This window comes from Larus michahellis, chromosome 13 (genome assembly GCF_964199755.1).
Source record: "Larus michahellis chromosome 13, bLarMic1.1, whole genome shotgun sequence".
In the NCBI taxonomy this organism is placed as follows: domain Eukaryota; kingdom Metazoa; phylum Chordata; class Aves; order Charadriiformes; family Laridae; genus Larus; species Larus michahellis.
Window position 1 is genome coordinate 14,322,507 of NC_133908.1, and position 23,219 is coordinate 14,345,725.

Here is a 23,219-nt window from a genome sequence, read left to right on the forward strand (position 1 = left end):
GGATGTGCAGCTCAAGGCGGTTGCTTCAGCTCTCAGCAGGACGGTCGGTGGCGTTAGGATCCATGGTAAGGAGTGCCAGGAGCTGCCACGAAAGCCCTTTTCACTGCAAACCAGGAGCAGACGGGCTGGAGAGCGGCACGGATTTTAAAAAGTTGACTTTCCCTGTGCATTAGCAGGGGAAAACGCTCTGGGGGTGAAGTGTAAGTAGCCGCGGCTGTGCAATGCGGGCAACGGCGTAACCAGCACATGGTTTCCGCAGGCACCCAGCCGCTCCTTTAATTATCATCTCCCTCAATTTTTCCCAGTTGGAAGAGAGCGAAGCAAAGTGCGCAGAGGCCCAGAGGTCCCAGCAGACGGCGGCCCTGGAGCTGGAGAACTTGCACACGGAGCTGGAGACCCTCAGCAGAAACAAGACCCTGGTGCGGAGACACAGCCGGGGCTGGGGGTGGGAGGGCGGCAGCGCGGTCTTACCTCCTGGTGTTTGGTGGCAATAATCACCTTTTTTACTAGTTCAGCAATAAGCAGCATGTTTACTAAATCACCCAGCATATTTAGTAAACCACCCCGGGCTCTTTGGGAACAACAGCCCCCGGGTGGCGTAATGGATGGATAAGGGGGCAGCAATGGATAGTCAAAGGGTGCAGCATCCCGTAGTCCCCCTCTGTGGATACACGGGAGCTCCCTTTGCCTCTCCTGGTGCAAGAGCGGGATTGGAGGCTGGTGGCAGTGTGTCCCCAAGGATGCTGCGGTGCAGGCGGTGCTGTGCCACGGGTCCCCCGTGGGATGCGTGAGCCAGTGTCCCCGTGGGTCCTCCCGCAGGTGGACGAGCAGCTGTACCAGCTGCAGCACGAGAGAGCCGACCTCCTGAAACGCATCGACGAGGACCAGGAAGACCTGAACGAGCTCATGGCGAAGCACAAGGCTCTGATTGCCCAGGTAGGAGCCGGGGCAGTGGAGGCTGGGGAGCATCCCCCTTCCCTTGAGGGTGCTTGGAACACCCTGCAGCCTGGCTGGGGGCAAACGGCAGTCCCCATCGGTGCACAGCAGCCTGGGGACCCCAGGAAGCAGATGCTGTGATGGGAGGAAGGGCTCACAGCTCCAGTTCCTCTCACCCAGAGTTCAGAGTCGTGTTTCAAGAGGTGTCTTGGCTTTAGTTTCAATAGTTGGGAAACCCTATAGCATCCCTGGCAGGATCCTTTTCCATTCTTTCTTTCACTGTTTTATCAAGCAGAGCTTAAAAAGTGCTGACAGACAGCCCTGGGGCTTTCTGCGCGAAATCCAGACTAAGGCAAGCTCTCCCAAAGGATCGTACCTGGAGCTGAGGGACGCCAAGGCTCCCGGTGGAGCAGGGGTAGGCTGGCGAGACTGACAATTCTCAGTCTGGTGCCCCTTACAGAACAAGGAATCTGTGTCTGGAATGACCCTGAGGACAGAAATGACCTTGACATCATGGTTTCTGTCCTGATCCGCAAATATTTGTTTTGAAAATTAGGAAAGTTGCGTGCAGTCAGGAGAAATAAGCTCCTTCAGTCCCGTGCAGGAGTGGCGCGCTGTTTCAGTGGTAGGAGATGCGGGCATGAGCCAGCCTTTGGCACCACGCTCCTCACGGCATGTGCCCTCTGCTCCGAGCCCTCGGGTCTGCTCCCACGGCTGAGCTTTCTCTATCCGCAGTCGGCAACAGACATCGCTCAGATCCGGGAGCTGCAGACGCAGGTGGAGGATGTGAAGAAAGAAAAGCAGAGCCTTCAGGAGAAGGTAATTCCTCCCCAGCCCGTAGCACCCAGAGCAGAGGAGCGAGAGCCACCCAGGTGTCCTCTGACATCTGTGCCCGGCGCATCGCCGGTGCCGGTCATGGGTGCCATGTTCTTGTCTAAAATCAGATCAAGTCCCTATACTTGGTGGTACAAAACCATTTCTCCTTTTTAATGTGTTTGTGGAATCACAGAATGGTTTGGGTGGGAAGGGACCTTAAAGGCCACCCAGTGCCACCGCCTGCCCTGGGCAGGGACACCTCCCACCAGCCCAGGTTGCTCCAAGCCCCGTCCAACCTGGCCTTGAACCCCTCCAGGGACGGGGCAGCCACAGCTTCTCTGGGCAACCTGGGCCAGGGGCTCACCCCCCTCACAGCAGAGAATTTCTTCCTGAGATCTCATCTAAATCTCCCCTCTTCCAGTTTAAAACCGTTCCCCCCTCGTCCCATGGCTCCCCTCCCTGCTCCAGAGTCCCTCCCCATCTCTCCTGGAGCCCCTTTAGGGCCTGGAAGGTCTCCCCGGAGCCTTCTCTTCTCCAGGCTGAACCCCCCCAGCTCCCTCAGCCTGTCCCCACAGCAGAGGGGCTCCAGCCCTCCCAGCATGGCTCTGTGCAGGTTCCTCTCCTCTTCCTCATGGGCTGCGCCTGCCTCCCAGAGCAGCACGGTGCAGAAGCCACTGTTTGCCTGCTCCGTGCCCACAGCCCTCACCCTATGGGCAGGATGGGGCCAGGGTGGGCTGCGGGCTCTGCCTGGGGCTGGAGAAGGCTTTCCCTGGCCAGAATCTTGGGATGGAGAGTCCCACTTCTCCCTCCTCCCTTCCCGAGCTGCTGGTGCGGCGGCTGGGATGGGGCTGACCCTGGGGTGGGTACCGGTAGGTTCTGCATCGTCTCGCCTCTGCGGCTGCACCAACCCTCCTGGAGTGCATGGATTTCATTTTAAACACATGAATAATCCCATTAACTTAAGTGCTTTATTGGAGCGTAGCTAAGCTGCCCAGGAATCAGAAGCAGGACTCGCTCCCTCTGGGGCGGAGCGGGTGGTGCTTTAGAGATAGGCCAGATAAAAAGAAGACAAATTCCCGTAGTTCTAGGTCAAATACAAAATCTGAACCAAACTAGTACTGGGATCACTAAAAGGGCAGTTCGCTTTGGAGATCTCGGTGTAATGGCTGAAGGAAAACTTAGTCCAGGCAGCTTTCCATACAGGGGTGAATCGTGAATTTTTGCACCTGCTGTCCTCAAAGAGTTTGTGAGAAGGAGAAAAGCAAAAGAGACCCAGACACGTGTTGTCTTGTCAGCATGTTTTTCGTTCAAAAAACACATGTTTGTGTCATGCATTTACAGTGGGGTATTAACAGCAGGGAATCCTTCAGGAAGCAGAAAGCCATGCTTTTCCCGGGTGTCCCGTCACCTCAGGAGCCATGAAAGGTCCTCGGTGCCCGTCACACCAAGGCGAGGGACTGGTGGGGGATCTGGGAAAGGGACCGGGAGGTGTTTGCCTGGGTTGGGGGCCGGGGAGGTGCTAATGCAGCCCGTCCTCGCCCAGCTGCAGGCAGCGCAGGCGAGAGCAGCCCGCCTGGAGCAGTGCCCGCCCGAGCGCTCCATCGTCAGCCGGCAGGAAGCCCGCATCCGCGACCTGGAGAGCCAGCTGGACTTCCAGGCTGTGCAGATGAAGCGCTTTGAGGTACCAGCTCTTCCCCTCTCGCAGAGGGGACGCGGAGCCCCGGGGAGATGCAGCTTGTCTGCAAAAGGCAGGCGCAGCGATGCCTTCCTGGGGGGAGAAGCACCCGGGAAGGGGTGGGGAGGGACAGGTGGGGTCTTTGGCCACCTCTCCTGTGCTTGTGGACAGTCCATAGGGTTCATGCCACTGCCGTTATCTCTACACCCTTCCCTGCGGTGTTGATTGGGCCCAGTGCTATAAACACCTGGAGGAATATACGGTCATATACGGTCCGTGCCCCTGGGCACAGAGCACGGCGTGTGCTGACGGCTCAGCACATCCATCACAGCACCTCTCCGACGGGAATCCCTCTGGTCTGGCATCATCCAGAAGCCAGGACAGCAGGCTCGATCGCAATATTTCACGGTCCCCATTAATCAGCATGTCTGCTGGCGGCCCCGGAATATGTTTTTACTGTCACTTCTTCCTGAAGTAGTGCTGCCTGAACGAGCCCAGCCCAGGGGTAAAGGAAAATGCTCTTGTGCCCCCAAAGCAGCCACCGGCTCCGTGGGAGCCCTGGGGGACGCGGCATGGCCATGAGGGATGGCACCGCCTGCGGTGGTGGGAGCAGAGCTGGGCACAGGGGTGGACTGGGGTCACTGGGGTCCGCACCCGCTGCAGACAGCGGCCGCCACTTAGAGAATTTCTAAGTTGGAAAAGGCCGTTAAGATCATCAAGTCCAACCGTTAATCTAGGGCGATGCTCGATAATGATAATAGTGACCATTCCTGTGTTGGGGAGGGAGGGCTCTCCACGTGGCTTGAAGCTCGTGGAGACCTTCGCGACTCCTCACCTCCACCTCCCTGGCTTCACCTCGCACCCTCCTCCCCAGGTGCTGGTGCTGCGCCTGCGAGACAGCATCATAAAGATGGGCGAGGAGCTGGAGAAGGCAGCCGAGTCGGAGGCACGGGAGAAGGAGAGCACCAGGTACTACCAGAGGAGGATGGAGGAGATGAAGGCGGACATGGACGAGCTGGTGCAGAGGGAGCTGGAGTCCAGCCGCCGGCGCGTGGAGCTGGTAAGGGGCCCCCAGGGGCATGGGGAGGGCAGTTTGCTGTGGGTTTTATTGGTCTGAGGGTCCTGGAAAAGTACTTTTCTGCGTTGTGCTCTGTGTTTGGAGATGGAGGTGGCCAATTTGCTGTTAGCTCGCCCCCACACGGGTAAGCCGTGTTTCCCGGGCTTGTCCCCCATGGCTGCCCTGGGTCTTCCTAATGTCGGGGTGTTGGGCTCGGCTTTGGCGAGTGGAGCCGGGGAGCACTTGGAGGGGCCGTGAATTGCTTCGCATCCCTCCACACCCCCAAACCATTGAACCGAAGCCGTTACGGAGGCACCTCGCGTTTTGTTTCTCCGTAGCTGGGCTGGCAGCCTGGGCATTTTGGTCCAGGAAGGAGATCTAAGATCTCTAAGAAACGCTGAGAAGTTGCTCAGGTCATTCCAGCACCTCCTTGTGCTGGGTTTCCTCGGGTCGGGCAGAACCGCAGCAGGACCGAGGCACAGGGGAAAATGCCCCCGTCCCCCTGCCAGCCCCACCATGTGCCAAACGCCAGACGCATGGCTCGGGGTGCCGGGGCTCAGCCCAAGCGCCAGCTCCTCGCGGTGCTCCCGGCTTTGCCAAATAACCCCCTCCGTGGCACGGCGACGTGTCGGATGGCACCGACAAGCATCCAACCCGCTCTGCGCGCCCAAAGCCCCAACCGGATTTGGAGTACGACAAAAATAGATTCACCTTCGTTTCACAGTCCTCTGCGAGCATCTCTTTTCATGTTTGGGTTTGTTTTTTTTTTCCGAAGTAAACAAAAGGCAAGCCTTGCTTCCCAGCAGTAATTGAAAGATATTGCATTTCTGCTGGCAGCACAGCCACATTAGAAGCAGTTATTTTATCAATAATCTTTTATTTAACAATCAAGGAGATTTCAGCGTTTATTTCGCCCTGAGGCTGCCAGCCTTTCTGAAGGGAATGGTGCTTTGGTGTGAATTACTCCCCAGCCCCTGCCTGTGCCGTGAACAGGCTTTGTCCTTGCTCTGCCGGCCCGAATCCTACATGCCCACGTACAGCTCTGGCAGCCGGGACACCCTTCCCCGGGCACAAAACGAGTCGTGCAGCCATCGATGCTCATCGGAATAATGAGATTTTGAACCCAGATGCTTTGCTGGTCGCACCCTGTGTGCCCGCCAGCCCCGGGCATGCTGGGCGGCTCCCCGGGTTGCCCACTGGGCTAGCAGCAGCCCACCTCAGGGCCGGATCCTGCTGTTTTCTCTGCGGGTGCCGGGCGAGACACAGCTTCATTTGCTATGATAACTGTGTATTTATTGCAGCTTTGTTAGAAACGCGATGTTTTGGAGCACAGATGCGCTGTCTGTTAGGATACGGGTGGGTTCTTTTGGCTGTATTTTTGTATTGGTGCCTATATTTTTAGAAGCTTTTTGAATGTTTCATATGGGGATGTGAATGATGGGTGTAGCAAGACACTTGGTCGTCTTCCGTTCTCACAAATGAAGTTTGCACAGAAGTCTGGAAGGCATTTTAGAGGCGCCTCCCTGGAATAAGACACAAAACCCCATAAACAGACAAACTCCTAAGACAATACCTAAGGGTCTAGATTTATCCAGACCCCCAAATATTTGGGGTTATCTGGCAGCGGGGGCAGGAGGAAGGAGCCAGGCAAGCCCCGCGGTGGGTGAGCTCCCCCCGGGGACATCCCACCAGCCCCGGGTTTCTTCCCGCCGGCACACGGAGGCCGGTTCCCCATGGGAACTGGGGGTCCCTGAGCCCACCGTGGGGCGGCCGCCTTGGGAGCCAGGGGCTGCGGCGGTGTTCCCCGGGAGCAGAGGCGTCCTCCCAGACTGTGTGTTCTCTTAACAGCGTTTAAATAAAACATCACGGGAGAGCTGTGATCGCAGAGCCCAGCCGCGCTTGTCGAGCGGCTGGCGGAGAGCATCAATAGTTAATAGAAAGCCACTTACAGCTCTGCTCCTGTTAAATCCCCCATCAATTATAAATACTGCATGAATTATTCACTTAACATTACTTAACTCATGGTCTGCACCTAAAAAAATTTTTTTTAATTTATTCAAATAAACAGTCGCGGGGTTGTGGACTTGCCACGCACCGTCAGGGTTTAAGCGATGCGTTGAAGGGACAACTTCATTGTACAGATTGGGTTAGAAATGCCGTCTTGTTTCCTGGGGTCCCACGAGCTGGTGCCTGTATATAAGTTATTTTATTCTCGCAGCTCGTATTTGTCAGTGGTGAAGAAATTTGAAAAGCCCGTCCCGCTGTCCCCACACCTTCAGCCAGGCTCAGGACAGCTATTTTCATCCCTCCCTCGGAAGCAGACCCATGCCATGCACAGGCAGCAGGGAAAATCCATCGAGAAGCAGGGATGGGAGCTGGAGAGCTGGCTGCCAGGCAGATGGCTCTGCCTTATGAATTTTGTAAGAAGAATGGGGTTTGAACGCTTTCCAGGCCCAGCGCCATCACAGCGAGGGAGGCATGTTTTCTAACGGTGGGGTTAGTGCTTGGCCCTGGTTGTCTTTGTCTTTGCTCCGGTTGCATGTGCTGGATTTCCTCCATGGAGCTGTAGTTCCTCTTCCAATAAAACCTGGATCCCAGCCGGCAACAGCTCCGTGTTTCGCAGCTGCTGTGCTGACACCCAGAGCTTGACAGGCAAGACCCGGCCGCCTGGTCTCCTCGGGCCACGGCAGAAACTGAGTCATAGCGAGAAGCGAGAGATGGATTTCCAACTGAGAGGCCATCCCGGGGAGCTTAAAAAGAAGCCCTGGTGTCTTCGTTCATCGTGTATGCACGCACGTTTGTGCTTGTCCTGATATGAGAGTCCCCCGGGGTGGTGCAGGGAAGGATGGAGCCGGGATGTGTAGGGAAATGAGCTGCCGTCGCTGCGGCTGGGACTCCTGAGGCTGCTGTTAGGGCAGGATGGCGCTGGGCACAGCTCCGGGCTTCGGTGCTCTGGAGATGATGCTGGATATGGGTCGGTGGTCCACCACGAGCATCAGGGGAGACTTGCAAGAGGCTTGGTCTCAGCTGCTTTGGGTGGCCACAGCCATCACGGGAAGCACTGGGCAGGAGCGAGGGCAGGGATGCTGTACGAGAACCCTGTCCCGTGCCTTGCTTTTATGGAGCTGTTTTCACAGAGCTTCTGGCAGAGCATCTCCCTCCTTACCTGTGGATTTGCTGCGGCAGAGGGGGGAGATGCAAGCTACTAACAAGCCAGGATGGACTAATTCACTTTTTAGGCAGTAATTCTTCCAGTATGTGCCAAGCAATAACTAAAAAGCTTAAAGAAGCTCACGTTTCTGTAAGAGGGGTACCTACGGCTGTGCTGCCGATGACTGAACTGCCTGTACAGCTTGGATTTCACGGGAGAAAGCTGGGATGGGGGCTCTGGGGTCCCTCCTGCCCTGCAGAGCCGGGTGCTTCCCACCCGCCTGGGCTGCGCCGGCTCTTTGCTGGGATGCCCAGGGAAAAGCAGGGGCTGATCCTGCTGGGATGAAGGCCCAGCCGGCAGGGACGCGTGGTGGGGAGCCAGCCAGGCTCGCTGCGTCTCCTCCAGCCCCCCTGCACCAACAGGCAGCTCCACCAACACCCCCCGCCAAGTCCCCCGCCGCTGTGGCACGCCGTGGGGGGCGTGCGGGCGCTGTCTTAAAATCAGGTTTCTTTAAAGAAGCTGTGAAATTCATCAGCATAATAATTAACTATTTTTACTGACAACTGAAGTGCAGGTGTGAAGATATTCTTCACACTTTTTTTTTTTTTTTTTAGGAAAAAAAAGATGAGAGTCATGGTGTAAATAACCCTTTTTTTCTGATGGCAACTCTCCTTTGTAACGCAGCCCTGTTATCGCCACGCGATCCAGCGCGTTGTAGCACATTACAGCCTGATGGCTATGATTTTTTTATTTTATTTTATTTTTCTTTTGCAAGCTTTAAAGATGTTTTTTTTTTTTTTTTGGTGCTTTCAGTGAACTTGAGAAGCGAAGCGGGAGCTGTTTGTGCCTCCAGCTGGGAATGCCGCGCTCCCACCCAGGCAAATCCACAGCTCCCAGCAGGGTCCCAGCCAAACCCTCTGATGTCTCCGCAGCCCCCCGGCCCCAGCACCGCCTGCTCCTGAGCCTTTCTTTAAAAACTAATGACTTTGGCTAAGCGTAAGGACAATTACCATCAAAGGGAGCCAGTCCTTAGAGGTGAGGTTGGGTGATGGAGGAGCCAGGAGTGAAAACTCGCCCGTATATATGTGCTAATTAGGCCTGTTGGAGAGCAGGCGTGTGATTTCTGGTTTGCCATTGAAGAAGTCAGTTCTTCAGGAAAGCATCGGCACTGGTGGCTGCTCACACCAGTTACTGGTGACACTGGTGTTTGCCAGCGCAGAAAGAGCCGCTCAGCCCCGTCTCACTTGAGACTTCAACCGCGGGAATTTTGTCACTTCAAACTTTCGGAAAACCCGCGAGTTAATTACTCAATTAAAAATAATAATGATTGATGAATACTGCAGGTGTACGCTAAATTATTCAAATAGAGGCAATCCAAACTGGGCTAATTAGATTACACTTCACTTCAGGTGGATGGGAGCTCGCAAAGGTTATGTTGTGACAGCAGAACCACAAACAGAAATAAAACACGGCGACGAGGCCGTGGCGCTGGGTGCTCTGCAGTGCCTGCCGTGGCATCCTTTATAGTCCCATAAATTATTTCACTACTGTTTTTGCTTAGCTCTTTTTAACTTGTCTTCAAATGCTTCTGAGACAAAATTAGATGAAAAAGAAACTCTTAAGAAAAAGGTTTTGTAAATCCTTTTCCAGCGAAGCAATGAAAGCAGAGCCAGGCTGTGGAGAGACGCGGGGTACCAGGGGTAGGAGGTGGGGAGCTGCCAGCTGAGGTGTCCCCTCTCCCCCTGTTTCCAGGTGGGCTGAGAGCCCCTGGCTGCCTGCTGGTGCCCCCCATGCCACGGGCTGGGGCATCTTTTTCTGGCTGTTGGAAAAGTCTGTTGGTGGTTTTGGGCCCCTCACTACAGGAAAGACACTGAGGGGCTGGAGCGGGTCCAGGGAAGGGCGACGGAGCTGGTGAGGGGTCTGGAGCACAAGTCTGGTGAGGAGCGGCTGAGGGAGCTGGGGGTGGTCAGCCTGGAGAAAAGGGGGCTGAGGGGAGACCTTCTCGCTCCCTACAACCCCCTGAAAGGAGGGGGCAGCCGGGGGGGGTCGGTCTCCGCTCCCAAGGAACAGGCGATGGGACAAGAGGAAACGGCCTCAAGTTGCGCCAGGGGAGGTTTAGGATGGATATTAGGGAAAATTTTTACACTGAAAGGGATGTCAAGCATTGGAACAGGCTGCCCAGGGCAGTGGTTGAGGCACCATCCCAGGGGGGATTTAAAAGACATGTAGACACAGTGCTTAGAGATACGGTTTAGTGATGGCTTTTGTCAGAGTTAGGTTGATGGTTGGACTCGATAATCTGAAAGGTCCCTTCCAACCGAGACAATTCCATGATTCTGTGATGCCCCAGCGATGCTGGGGGAGATGATGGGCAGCGGGGTCTCTCCTGCTGGCTGCACAGGGACACAGCGGGGTGGCAGCTCCCCCCAAGGAACGGGGACCCCCCCCCAGGAGCTGCCAGCCCACGTCTCCTCCTGTCCTTGCCGGCAGCTCGCGCTTGTCTTGTTTTCTTCTGCCACGGCGCTGGCTGCCTGCTGGGTGACAGCCCGGGGTGCCGCGGTGCCGGGGGCTGCGCCCTCACCGCCCTCCCCTCCCCCTTGTCTCTCTCTTCTCTGCGTACCCACAAATGGCAGCGATATTTCCTCTTTGCAGCAAACCCCTTCCTTTCCAACCTGTCCTCGCAGTGAGAGCGGGTGGTGCCGTGAGAGGGACGGGTGGTCTGGGGGCTGCAGGGGCTACGGACAGGACGGGTTGGGGGGGGCCATATGAAATGCAGGGAAAGGTGGCCGGCAGGCCACTGTTGAGCACTTGGCTGTGACACTCATAGTAGGAATTAATTTTTTTTTGCAGTGTAACTCATGTTGTCAGGGTCTTTCCAGCATGGATGTGCAGCAGCATCCTCCCGCGAGCCCCCCCAGGAGTCTGGGCTGCGAGCACCAGCATCTCAGTGTGGGTTTGCCATGTGCTGACCGTGGTCAAACGAGCTCCTGTCCCTCTTATCTTGAGAGAGCCTTTAATTCAGGCTCTCTGTCAGCAAAAATTAACCTCAGCTTTCTAAAACAAATGCTTCTCACCTGCCCGCGGACTGGTGCCGTCGGGTTTGGGGAGTGCTGTGCTCTGGGGCCATCTGTCCGCCGATACGCTGTGAATGGGAGACTCTAATTTGGAAACGTAGGCAAACCCAGGCAGAACGTATATTTCATTTATTGATTATAAAATATACCTCAGCCGGGGTTTCTAAGCTGGTCGGGCTGGTTTCTGCTGCGCGTGACTGACTGGTTTGGTGGAAGGAGCCAGATCTGCTGGTGCCAACAGGGACTGGGGTTTACTGGCACGGGATGCTCCTGAGCTCGTGTAGCAGAAACACTCTCAGATCCCCATCTGGGAAGCCGGAGCACCTTTGCCTGGGCTCACAGCTGGTGCCACATCCCCATCTCTCCCCATCGTCCCCGTGCCACGGCCGGGTGCGTGGGCAGGTTCCTCGCTGGCCAGGAGGATGGATAGAGTAGGGCTGCTCCAAACCGCTGCAAGGCAGGAGAGAAATCAGTGGAGCTTTTCAATGAAAAATCAACACAGACGTGAAGCAAAGGACCGTCAGTTCTGCTTCACCAGCTCCGGTTTGTGGCAGTAGCTGTAGCCCCTTTCTGGGGCTTTTTCCAAGTCTGAGATCTGCTGCTTTGCAAGGGAGAAGGCAGTGATCCGTGCTTCTCCGTGGGAAATGGAGGGAGTGTGCTTCCGAGGGCTGATGTGAGCGGCTGTGGGGTTCCCACCCTGAGCAAGGAGCCCCCCCATCTGCGGGATGCCTTTTGGGGAGGTGCTGGGCTCCCACGGGGCACCCCCGGCACTGCTCCCGCTGGGCCATGGGCTGGCAAGAGCCGCCCGGCTACGGGGTGTTTGTATAGTCGGGGTTGAAATCCCCCCACGGATCAGTTTGCCATGCAACGCATATATCCCTATGGAGGTTAAAGAGTAGCGGAAGAAGAAATCTCATAACAGTTGGAAAATTGCTGCTTTACTCCCCCGGCACTGTGCAGCGTGAGGGCAACTGCTCCCACCTTCGCCCTCTCCCTGATTAGGCAGAAAGGACTGATTCCCCCCGGCAGCCGTGGCTTTATAAGCCCCGTTCATCAGCGCGGCTCCTCTGATTGCAGCCCCCCCCGGCTCACCCCGGCCCCCAGCAGCCGCCTGGGTTCCCCATCATCATCAGTGCCAGCAGGAGCACGGGGGCCTCTGATAAGGGGCCATTAAGGATGAATAAAGCAGGCAGGATGACGCGCAAGTCACCTTTCATCCTCCAGGTCCAGCCGCAGTGCGGCGTATCACTCCGGTCCCCGGCAGCCCCTCGATCGGAGTCACGTGTGTCTTCTCGCACGTGGTGCAGGCCAGTGGCCGGCTGGTTCCAGCTGTGGCCACCGAGTCCAAACGTGCAGGGACGCCGGGAATGGGGGGAGCAGGTCCCTTCGTGCATGGGCGAGATGGGGCGCTGCTGAGGCTGCGGGCAGCGGCGGGGTGCAGCAGTGCTGTCCCCCAGCGCCTCTGCGGATGGGTGATTTCCTCGGATCCCGGCTGGTGCCCCAGGTCGGGGAAGACAGGCTCATCCCCGGGGTCTGTCGGGACGGGGAGAGGGCACAGCCATGGGTGCAGCACCGCTTGCTCCGCTCCGTGCAGCGCTTCTCTCCCAGGCGGTGCCTGCGCTTCAGCAGAGCCACGGGAACAGGCGGGTTATGAGTTTTTCTCAATAAAAATATTCCCCCCTTTTTTCTCCCGCCCCCCCCCCCCCCCCCCCTTTCCTGCTTACAGGAAGCAAAAAGCCAGCAACACTTGGCGGTTCATCCTGAGCGAGGATGTAAATGCTCAGACCGGTTCCTGTATTAAAAGGGAAACGCTTCTTGCATTTGCATTTAGATCAAAACAAAAAGTGTGAAAAGTGTGTAATCGCTCCCTGGTTTGGCGGTGGCCTGATGCTGGGACCATTCTTGCCAGTTTACATGACGAAGGTAGCAGTTTTTGCGTTTGAAATTTAATTATATTGCTATAACTATTCCCTCCCTTGAGACAATTGTATGGTACGGAGTAAAACATAAAGTCCCTCCGTGCGTGAGATCCGGGATCGAGCACTGGGACGGGTGGGATGGTGGGTTTACAGCCTCCTCCCCACCGCAGTGCCGTCCTTATGAGCTGGTCAACCTAGCTGCTCCATGGCTCCGGAGCCTTTGTCTTTTGCGCTGATTTGAGCCCAAAACGCTCATCAGCACATTTACGCGGAGCATTTTTCCTCTCTCTGTGTCCCTGGCCGGCCTATGCCTCTGCCAGCCTCTTCCTCCTCCTCCTCCTCCTCCTCTTCCTCCTTCCCCTCGCTGGCTGCAGCATCCTCGGGGGCTGCGGATGCGCTGAGCCCATGCCGCAAGGCAGGGCACAGAAACTGAGCGGCGCCGTTTCTCTCCCCCACGTCCTCTTGCTGCAGATTTATATCGCCAGAATTCACTTTACGGTATCGACTGAGCCCCGAGAGCTAAAACTCACTTTGGGCACGGGCTCGTGCACGCTCTCAGCAGAGAGCGAGCGTGGAGCAGCCCCGGTTGTTCTCTGGATGCGACTGGTGCTTCCCTCCGCGTTTAATCCAGCCGGGCACCTGGGGCGATGGCGGTGGTGAGAGTACCTCCGCTGGACGGAGGCTGTTTTAGCAGCATCGCTGTGCTTGAGCACTGTCAACTCTTGTGAAGAAACGGGTATTTCCAGCCTTACATTCAAATTGCCGCTCAGGCGGCGTGTGTGCAGGGGACCCCACGGTCACCCACGGTTTGTCCCGCCTTTGTCCCCCCTGCTGCCCTGTGCAGCCCCCTCCTGAGGCCGCTGGCTCTTTGCCACCATCGTGGGTGCCCAGGGAGAGGGGCATCCCCGGGGGGAGCCAGGCTGCAGCCCCAGCTCAGCAGCATCAGCCCCGCGCTGCTGCTCCCGTTTCTTTTCGGCACACCTGTGGCTGTCACGCAGAAGGCAGAGGGGGTCGGGGACCGGGGGGGGGAACCCCACCAGCCGGGGGGACCCCGCCAGTCGCTGGGACGCGGTGTTTGCTGCTTTGGCAGCTGAACCCGGGGGATTTCGTTGGTCGGTGGGGTTGGGGCGCGCGGCGCCATGTGCCCAGCTGCCTCCCTGCCAGTCACTGTCAGGTTAATAATAGCAGAACGGAGGAAAGGAACTAAATGCAGCCACTGAACTATATTTAATTTGCGCCGTATCCTGGAGCTGAGGAACTAGTTCAATAGAGACTCTTATCAGCCTGTTTGAAGGGTTGAGCTTTTTATCTGGCGGTTGTTTTACTGCCTGGTCTTGCAGTTGCAAATAGCTGAATACAGGCACGAAGCCAGCCGAAGCCTGGGGCTCTCTCCCCTCGGGCTTTTCTCCTCTCCGGGGTCACGAGTTTCTCTGCATGCCCCCTCCTGAGCCCCCGACCGTTTGTGGGGCCAACCCCGGCGTGGGGAGCAGCTCCTCTGCCTGGGCAGTGGCCATCCCCACGCACTCAGAGCCATTTCCACGATAAAACGGGTCCCTTCCACCCTCCACGTTTGCCTGAGCCGGGAGGGAAGCAAAAGGCTCGGAAGTGCTGAGTTTCCGAAAGCTTCTTGGCAGCGTTCAGGTTTTTTACCAAGACCGGCGCGTTTCCAGCAGGAACTGTGACGCTGCGCAACCCAAACTGGGATATTTCTTTGCATGTTTTTATGAACTGAAATGCTCTTCCCCTCGGGCCCGGCCGCCCGGTGATCCCGGGGCTTTCATTATTTACTCTGACAGTCTGCCGGCTCCTGCGCCGTGGCCTGTCGCAGCCCGCGCTGCAAATCATCTCTCACCTTGTCACCGCCGAGACGGCAATTTTACTGCTGGCAGCTCCAATCGGGGTGGATTTGCAGCGTGCGCGCTCCCTCTTCCTTCCCTCTCTGCCGTGTGATGGTTTAGAAAACATGGCCAAGGTTTCCTTCCCAGCTGAAAGGACTTGGAATGCGATGAGCGCGGTGGGCGGGTGGTGCCGGGTCGGCATCCTCGGTGTGCCATGAGGATGCCCGGCCGCCGGCGATGCTGGGTCCATGGTGCCATCCCGGTCGTGCTGCTCGGCCGGCTTTTCCTCCCTGTAGTTTAAATTATGAATTGAGTTTCTGGTTTTTCTTATCAGCTCCGGCATCTCTGAAACGGGCTTCGTTTGTGGAGTGTGTGAGTGGAAGAGCAGACCCAGGAGCAGCCCCATGGTCTGTGCCCCGCTCTGTCCCCAGCAGGGACATGGTGCTCTCACACTGGCTGCTTTTACATGTTCCACAGGGGGTGGGGGGGTGTGCATTAATTTTAATATCAGATTTAGTCATTTGGTATGTTGGCGTTACATTTTGATTCAGCAGAGCGATACAGCGATGCAGCGAAGTCACGGCACAGGCACAATACAGCGATTGCGATATATTCCTGAGTCCTTGTTCAGCCGTGATGGCATCCCCAGCCTCCGTATGCTCACGGCCACGGCACTGGGCAGCCCCAGCTGCAGGGAGGGACGGGTGGGTTGAAGCCAGCTCGAGCCCGTTGCTCTCCTCAAACTTTGTTTTTATTACTTGTCCAGGTTTTATATTCTATACTGGGCCGAGCCAACTTACATGCTTACCCCCACACTGGTCTGCCTGGCTGAAGAAGACATTAATCTCTACTAATTACCTGCAGGAAGGCTGTTTGTACAACCTGCTGGTGCCCTGGTGTAGCCCTGTGCCTAAAACCAAGGCCGCCATCCCCTCCCTGGAGCTAAATTCCGTTTCCACACGGCAGCTGCTGACGGCTCCTTATTTTCTGCCCAGCGCTTGGGATTTTTTGGCCCATCTCCTCTGAGCCTTTTTCCACTGTGGGGGATGCTCGTTGGTCATGGAGAGGGTTCAGCTTCTTTTGCTCCTCTTCTTGTGAGTGGTGAAGATTACGTTTTACAAGGTATGGCATGGCAGCAGGGTGCAAGCCCTGGCAGGGCACGGAGAGCACTGTGGGGGCAGCGGCGTGGGGGGAAGCTTTAGCAGATGTCTCACTTGTCTCCTCCATGTTTTGGGGTGCCGTGTTGGGGTGCCGTCACTAACCCCGTGCCCTCCGCGCAGGAGCAGCAGCTGGCGGAGCTGGCGGCGGTGCGGCAGGTCCTGCAGGCTGACCTGGGGACCTCCATCCGGCGCATCGCCGATCTGCAGGTGGCCCTGGAGGAGCTGCGGTCCAGCGACGAGAGCGATGCCGAGAGGTGAGGCGAGGAGCGCCGGGGGGCTGTGGGGGCTGCAGGGAGGCAGGCGCGGGTGCTTTGAGGTGGGGAAAGATGCTCCACCGTGCAAGAGCGATGCCAGGCTGGCCGTACCTGCACGTCTGCATCCTCGGGCTTTTGTGCTGCAGCAGCACGTGTTTATGCACAAGAAATTTCACGTTAACGAAAACTTCATGAAAAAGTCTCGCCCTGAAAATCATACTGTGTGGACCAGCTTAAAGTAGGCAAAAAGGATGGAAATAGCCCCGTTCGCAGAGCAAGCCCTCGTCCCTAGCAGCGTGGCGTGCTGCCAGGCGGCAGCGTGTGCCCCAGCGCTGGATTTATGGATTGAAAATCCCGCACTTCGATCAGCCACAGGAGCTGGGGTTTGGAGGAACCGGTGAAGCTGGGCAGATTTTGCTAGGAAAAAATGGGGAAAAAATTCCGGTGAATTTTTCAGGTGGTATTTCTACAGCCCTCCGATTTTCCTCTCTGCTACGCCGCTAAAGGGGCATCGTGACAAATGGAGACAGAATAGATAAATGCATTTAAAAAAAGAAAGCAGAGATGTCCTTGTCACCGCACCGTGAGATTTCCTTTATGTAGTGATTAAACCTGGGAAGGGTGAGATAGAAACCGTGAGCTCAGAAATTCGCTCGTTGGTAAAACAGAAGTGATTTCCAATACAATTGACACATTAGCGGGAGGTGAGAAGTGCTTCCCGGCAGGGACCTCCGCAGCTGCTGGGTGCAGGAAAAGCGGTGGATTTTGCTCCCTGCCCTTCTCCAGCGCGGTGGAGGTGTTCTGCGAGTGTAAATGCAACGTACGCTGCAGCAGCACCCGTCCCCGCGACGGGGATGCATGCACCGGCGTCCCTTTTCCAGCCCAGGGTGGGCGAGGTGGTCTTTGGCCACGCAGCGTGCTGGGAACGTCCCCGCTGCTGCCCTGGAGGATGTTGCCTGGGGAGGTTTTCATCTCATCCGACTCGTGCGGTGGCTTCGGGGAGGCCGTGTGAGCCACGGGCAGCGCTGGGGCTGACTCTCTCTTTTGTCCCTCAGTTGCAGCGTGCAGACGGCGCGGGAATCGCTCTGCTCCAGGAGGGAGACGTGAGTGAGCCCCGGGGAGCTGCCGGCCGAAGGGCAGGAGCCTGCACCGGGCTGGGCGATGGGTTGTGGACCACCAGCTGCCTGCAGCTTGCCCAGGGCAAGGGCGCTGGTGGGCTTTGGGATGGCTCTGTGTGCCCCCATGCCTGGTGACCTGCTCGCTTTCCCTTCGAGCTTTGTCTGTCAAACCCGTGGGACGCTCTCGCTCCTCCGGGCTGCATTTCGGGAATATGAAGCTGATCTGTGGCTTTGACGAAAAACCGAGATCCTAAAGGATTTCATCTGCTGCAGCTGGAGTGTGGGGTCCCGGAGGGTGGGCAGGGGTGACTCCGGCCCCGGGGGACCCCAGGGGTGCGTAGGGCACAGTGGGTGCCTGGGGACACACTGGCTCTGCCAGGGCAGCACTGCTCCTGGGGCACTGCAGGCAGCAGTGGGGTTTTCCCGCCCATGGTCTACAGGCTACAGGGCACTTACAAAAGCATGAGGGAAATAGTTAATGGCAGCAGCAATGGCACAAAGGCCAGGTTGCCTGGAAAGGTTTGGTTTGTCCGATCTGTGCTGGTGCTACAAAACAGCCAGCGCAGAGCCCAGCGTCTGGAGCTGTGAAGAAACCCCCGGTCTGTGCCCGGCCTCACCCTCACAGATGCTCCAGGACCTTCCCAGTGCCACCGGCCCTCTTGTCTGTGCTTGCGGGACTAACGAGGTCTCGTCTCTCCCCGCAGGGATGCCTGCTCCAGCGTCGGCTCCGTGCTCAGTCTGGAGCCTGCAGAGAGCATCAAGTCCTGGCTGGGGTCATCCGCGGGCTGGTCTTCCCCGACAAGTCCCAGCTTGGCCGGGAGCCTCTCCGCGCAGTCCGTCAGCAGCCGCAGCACCCAGGGACCGAGGTAAGGGACCCCCAGCCCGTCCTGGGCATGGCCATCTCCGGCGGTGACAGACCCCGCAGTGGGTGCCCACCACAGCCTTCCTCTGGGGAACCCGCTGGTGCTTGGTACCAGCTCCAGCATCTTGCAGATGCACAGAGGGTAGAAAAGTATCTTGCAGCAGCAAGCCATCACAGAGGTATTTTAAACCCTCCCGTATTTTTATTTCAAAAAAACCCAACAGTGTGAGAGGCAGGAATGGGCTGCACGCAGCGCTGGTTTCCCAGCGTTCAGGTGCAGAGAGGTGGCTGCGGGCATCCTGTCCTGTCGGGGTGACAAGGACAGCAGGGAGAGCCGTCAGCCCCGGGTGCTCTCCCGTCACGGGTGTCTGCATGGCCTGACCCCACTCCCCTGGCTCCTGCTTGCTCCGCTGGGGGCTGTGGCTGCTCGCGGCCCCTCGAACTGGGGGGACACATGCAGTGGGTGCAGCCGGTAACTCCCTCCGCAGAGCCGAGCATCCCAAACCGCTGCGTATCCTTGGGGGCTCCCACCTGCTCTCTTTGGCTTTTATTTTCCCCCGGAAAAAATAAAGTCACCCTTTATGTGTGGTGGACCGCAGGGTGCAGCGAGGAGCACCGTGGTGGCACCGCTGCAGTGGCGGCAGCTGCTCGGGGACAGGGAAGCCCCCGCGGCTCATGGAGCGGGGGCTGCTGATGCTGGCCCGGGGACGGCGGGCACTTCGGCTGCGCTCCTTCCAGGACGTGCAGAAAGGAGCTCGGGGGCACCCGTGGTATTTAAGGTCAAAACATCAAATCAAGGAAGGTAGTCGCTGCCACGCCAGGATCAGTGAAACGCTAGATGAAAGTCGCTACATCAAAAACATGCTTCAAGCAGTATAATATCCCTTGATGTATTCTCTAGAGATAATTTAAAGAGGCGATGCAGCCTATTTGAGGATTTGTATGCCATATGCTCGCCTTTTGCTGCTGAGGAAACAGTATGCATTTATACAGTTCTAATATAAAATATGTTAATTTTTGACGGTAATGCTAATGGGCTGTGAGGGAGTTGGAGAGCGGCCCAAGCACTCGCGTGGCCAAACTGCCTCGGCTCAGCTCCCGCTGCCCGGGGCTCGGTGAGTGCCCAGGCACCCAGCCCCAATGGAGGCCACCTCGCCTGGGTGCCCATCGGAGGGACCCTCCAGCCCAGAGACAAACCCAGGGTCTTACAGCCCTCCCCGGCACTGCAGGGTCGCAGACAAACCGGTTCTTTGCGTTTCACCTGTGAAGCGATTGCATGGGTTGAGTTTTGGAAAGCCCTGTAAGTCAGGGTCTGGCGGCTGCATCTCAGAAGGGAGGTGGTGGGGACAGGGAAGGGACGTCAGGTCTCCTTGGAGGCTTGGGAGAGCTGTGGGTGAGCAGAGATGGAGGTGGTGGGGACAGGGAAGGGCGTCGGGTCTCCTCGGAGGCTTGGGAGAGCTGTAGGTGAGCAGAGATGGAGCTCCGAGTCCTGGGGTTGGAGCTGCACAGGGCCAAAGCAACTCCGGAGAGCAGCACCCCTACCTGGGGAAAGGGGTTTCTCTGCTTTGCATGCCAAGATTTGCAAAACAATAGCTTTATAATGAAAAAAAAAGCAAGCTTTTTTACATAATGCGTGATCTGTAGCATTGATTGCCATGGGACGAGGTGGCAGCCGGCCGTGCACGCGGGTGGCAAACCCGACCAGCCGAATTCACGGTGGGCAGGGCTGGCGGTACCCCTGCCTGCAGCCCCGCCGTACCCCCGTCTGCAGCCCCAGACTCAGGGCACTGCTTTCCTGGGGGGGGTGTGTCAGGGCACACATACCTATTTTCCCATCTTTTCCCCCCCCGAACCAGGATGGGGGCCAGGCACAGCTCGCTGCGGCACCCGCCTGCTCCCTGTTCTTGTGCAGGTCCCTAGAGAGATGCTCCGAGCCGATGGGGTTGGATAGGGTTTGCAGGCTGCCGTTTCATTCCAGACATTGGTATTAAGCTCCCGGCTCTGATTCCGGCAAGATCAGTCCCCGCTGCATTCACCTGCTTTGTACGGCAAAATAACTATTGCCAGAATTAATTTTCTGAAGAGCAAATCCCCCGGCGGCGGACGCCTCGAGCATGTTTGAAGCGGTCCATGGCTGATACAAGGCAGAATTTAAGGGCGGTCGGGAAGGGCAGGGACCTGCGTGGAGGTGATGGCTGGGAGCCCTGAGAGCAGCCATCCAAGCTGGCTGAGACCCTGCGCCCCACCGCAGCACCCATCAGGAAAGTAATTCCTCCGTGCTGTGTACAGGTCTTTGGTCCCAATAACCCAGCTCTGATCATAAATGAATGGCAGCAGATCAGGAGGTATGGCTAATATCACATTTCTGAGCTGAAACACACTGGATTTATAATAAAAGGGCAGGTATGTAGGCTTGGGGATTAATAAAAATAACTTACTGGAATGACCATGGCCATCGTGAGAGGCAATTTGTACCTAGGCTTGGAAATAGTGTGACGGTCTGCCTCCATCCGGGGGGTCACGAAGAGGCGAATTGCAAATCCTGGTGCCGTAGCTGTGTTTGGCTTCAGCTAATCTAAGATGGAAATATTAGAGAGGAGGCTATATGAAATGCAAACAAACAGACAATGAGACTGGTAAGGTAATAAAAACGAGATCAGCGAAACGAGCTCTTCCTTATTAAGATTCCTTTGTCTTACACAAGCACCCAGTAATGAAAAATGAATCTTCCTAGCATTCGCTTCTCAGCACTGCATATGGGATATTTCCTGAACAAACAGCTGCCAAAAGCCAGAGGAAAGCATAGAAGGCTGTTATCGTCAGTGTAGTGTACAGGAATGAGAGATTTGATTAACATTTTCTTTAATTCTCTGCTATTTAAGTGCTTGTACAAAATGTTGGCCAGCAGGGCTAAGCCTCCATAAATATGACACATTGCAGAGTTGGAATAAACTGTCAGGTTTTTTTTTTTCTTAGGAAGCCAATTCAAAACTTTATGTATTTATTCTGCCCCTCGCCAGGCAGGTCGGGGTTGCGTTGCGATAGAGGGGCTGATGCTGAGGTGCAGGAGGGAATGGTCCTGCCTCTCGGTTCCTGCATCCCATGGCATGGCAGCATCCGCAGCCCCGGCATCGCCCTGGCATCCTTTCCCCTTCTGCTTCGGTAGGTGAAAGCAGGAGCCCGCGTCCCAGGGCTGGTGGGGATCCGACACGTCTATTTTTAAACATTATTGTGTCAAAAGCAGATCATTATGTGAGGAACTGGGAGCTCTTCTGTAGATGATGGCGTGACAAGAAAATCCTCTTCTGACTGAAATTAGGCCAGTCTCTTTTTTTCTCCCCGATATGGAGTTGTCTTGGCTTTATTTATGAGCTACCAGGAAAAGCATCCGAGCCACACTTTCATCCCTGGTCATGTGTTGCAATGCATGTGTGGATTTTATTGTATAAATTATTTCAACTAGCATAATTGTAATCATGTTAATTGCTATGTAATCTTCACTAATTATTGTTGTATGTCATTTGCTCTGGTGTGAATGGCATATTGCAGAACTCCGTTTGGCTTACAGATGCCTTCCGAGTTGTGCATCAGGCCCTGCTTTTGCCTTTGGCTGGGGAAAACCCTCGCTGAAGCTGAGAGGAGGAGCGGAGTTTTGCTGGGCGGCCGTAGCGTCCTCGCGGTCCTGCTCCTGCAGCATCACCCACCGCCGGGGCTGCCGGGGGCTCCTCGGGTTATTCCAAGCCCTGGGAGTTACTGACGGTGTCTCAGTCTGGGGTTTATGGACAAGCAGAGGGTGCTGCAAGACGGGACAGGACCATCTCGCACTTGTGTCCTGGCTTGAGTATGGCCAAGAGAAGATTACTCCTGATTGGAAGGGACTCTTTATGAGAGAGTAGACAGATAGGGTGAGGCGTAACGCTTTTAAACTGGAAGAGGGGAGATTTAGATTGGATATCAGGAAGAAATTGTTTGCTGTGAGGGCGGTGAGCCCCTGGCCCAGGTGGCCCAGAGAAGCTGTGGCTGCCCCATCCCTGGAGGGGTTCAAGGCCAGGTTGGACGGGGCTTGGAGCAACCTGGGCTGGTGGGAGGTGTCCCTGCCCAGGGCAGGGGGGTTAGAGCTGAATGAGCTTTAAGGTCGCTTCTAACTCTAACCATTCTATGATTCTGTGATCTTGGGGTGGTTCCTTTGGTAGCCATCAGGGTAGGGTTAAAGGAACAAAAGATAAGGATGGGGTGCTGGTGCAGTAGCGTGGGGTCCAGCCATGGTTGCATGGTTTGACCAGCGATGGGGGCTGGCAGCCCAGCTTTCCCAGGCTGCGGCAGCACCGGCACCAGCCTCTGGGCTTGTTCCGTCAGAAACCTGTTGCATGGGAGAAATTACCTTGTGGTCCTCAGGCTCCTTTTGCAGAAACAATTAATTGAAAGGGGGGTGTGATTTCCCCGTGATGCAGGGACACGCCGTGGCGGTGGCTGGTGCCCCGGGTTGGGTGGCCACCTCAGGGGGAGTCTCCGGAGGTGGACGAAGCAGGTTTTGGCTTTCTGTGAGGGGAAGCGATGACAGGTTTTGCTGGAAGGATCCGAGCATTTTAGATGCTGGAGAGCAAGAGGAAAAGCATCAAAAGCAGAGAAATCCCAGCAGTGTTTCCCCACGGCGCGGTGCCTTTTTGCTGCTAGTGTAAACCCCGAGGAGTATTTGCATTTTCATTTAAAATCCGGTCAGGCCCCGCGTGCGCTCGCCAGGCAGCTGATGTTGCTCGAAGGTAACACGCCACGACCCTGGCACCCACCACCGGCGCCGACCACGGGGTGATGAGCCATGCCCAGAGAGATACGGCTTCCCTGGGAAAACCAGCCCTTTCCTTGGGTTTTGCTTAACGAATGCGGCTAATAGGAATCGTTGGGAGAGACAGGGATGGATGGGGGGGTCTTGGGCTTCACCTCTTCTACTGAAAAGCAGGGCACGGAGAGCACGGGCAGGAGATGCTGCAGTACACAGAGGTCCCTGCTGGGACCCTGGGGGCTGCGGGGCCTCGGCGGCCGGGCTCGTATGAGCCGTGGGAGCTGGAGGAACAACGCCGCGTTTGCTGTTTTCACTCCATTTCGGGCTCTAAAGATTTTCATAAAAATAGTAACTGTCCATCAGGCTGAACAGGACAATAAATAGCAGCGTGTGAACCATCCACGTTCACAGCCCATTAGTGTTTCTTACCTCTCCAGCTCACTTTTATCTCAGTCTTAAAAACTAAGGAAAAATATTGAAGCTGGCCGTTTAATTTATGAAAGCCGGTCGTGCAGCAGTCAGTTTACAATATTATTTAGAAACGTTAAAGAGCGATTGGAGCAATTTCCGTACAAATTC

At 56.3% G+C, this 23,219-nt stretch overlaps 1 protein-coding gene across 4 annotated transcripts in view; it reads left to right on the forward strand.

The window, feature by feature from the left end:
• MYO18B (myosin XVIIIB) overlaps nucleotides 1-23,219 on the forward strand; it is an 80,955-nt gene that overhangs the window by 52,095 nt on the left and 5,641 nt on the right. For 2 of the 4 annotated variants that reach the window (XM_074606106.1, XM_074606107.1), the window contains 8 exons: nucleotides 306-419; nucleotides 820-936; nucleotides 1,672-1,755; nucleotides 3,296-3,433; nucleotides 4,302-4,487; nucleotides 15,747-15,880; nucleotides 16,936-16,983; nucleotides 17,703-17,864. In XM_074606106.1, coding sequence (XP_074462207.1) covers nucleotides 306-419; nucleotides 820-936; nucleotides 1,672-1,755; nucleotides 3,296-3,433; nucleotides 4,302-4,487; nucleotides 15,747-15,880; nucleotides 16,936-16,983; nucleotides 17,703-17,864 — 983 coding nt within the window. The remainder of the gene's footprint in view (nucleotides 1-305; nucleotides 420-819; nucleotides 937-1,671; nucleotides 1,756-3,295; nucleotides 3,434-4,301; nucleotides 4,488-15,746; nucleotides 15,881-16,935; nucleotides 16,984-17,702; nucleotides 17,865-23,219) is intronic. The other 2 variants (XM_074606108.1, XM_074606109.1) reach the window with 2 other exon arrangements.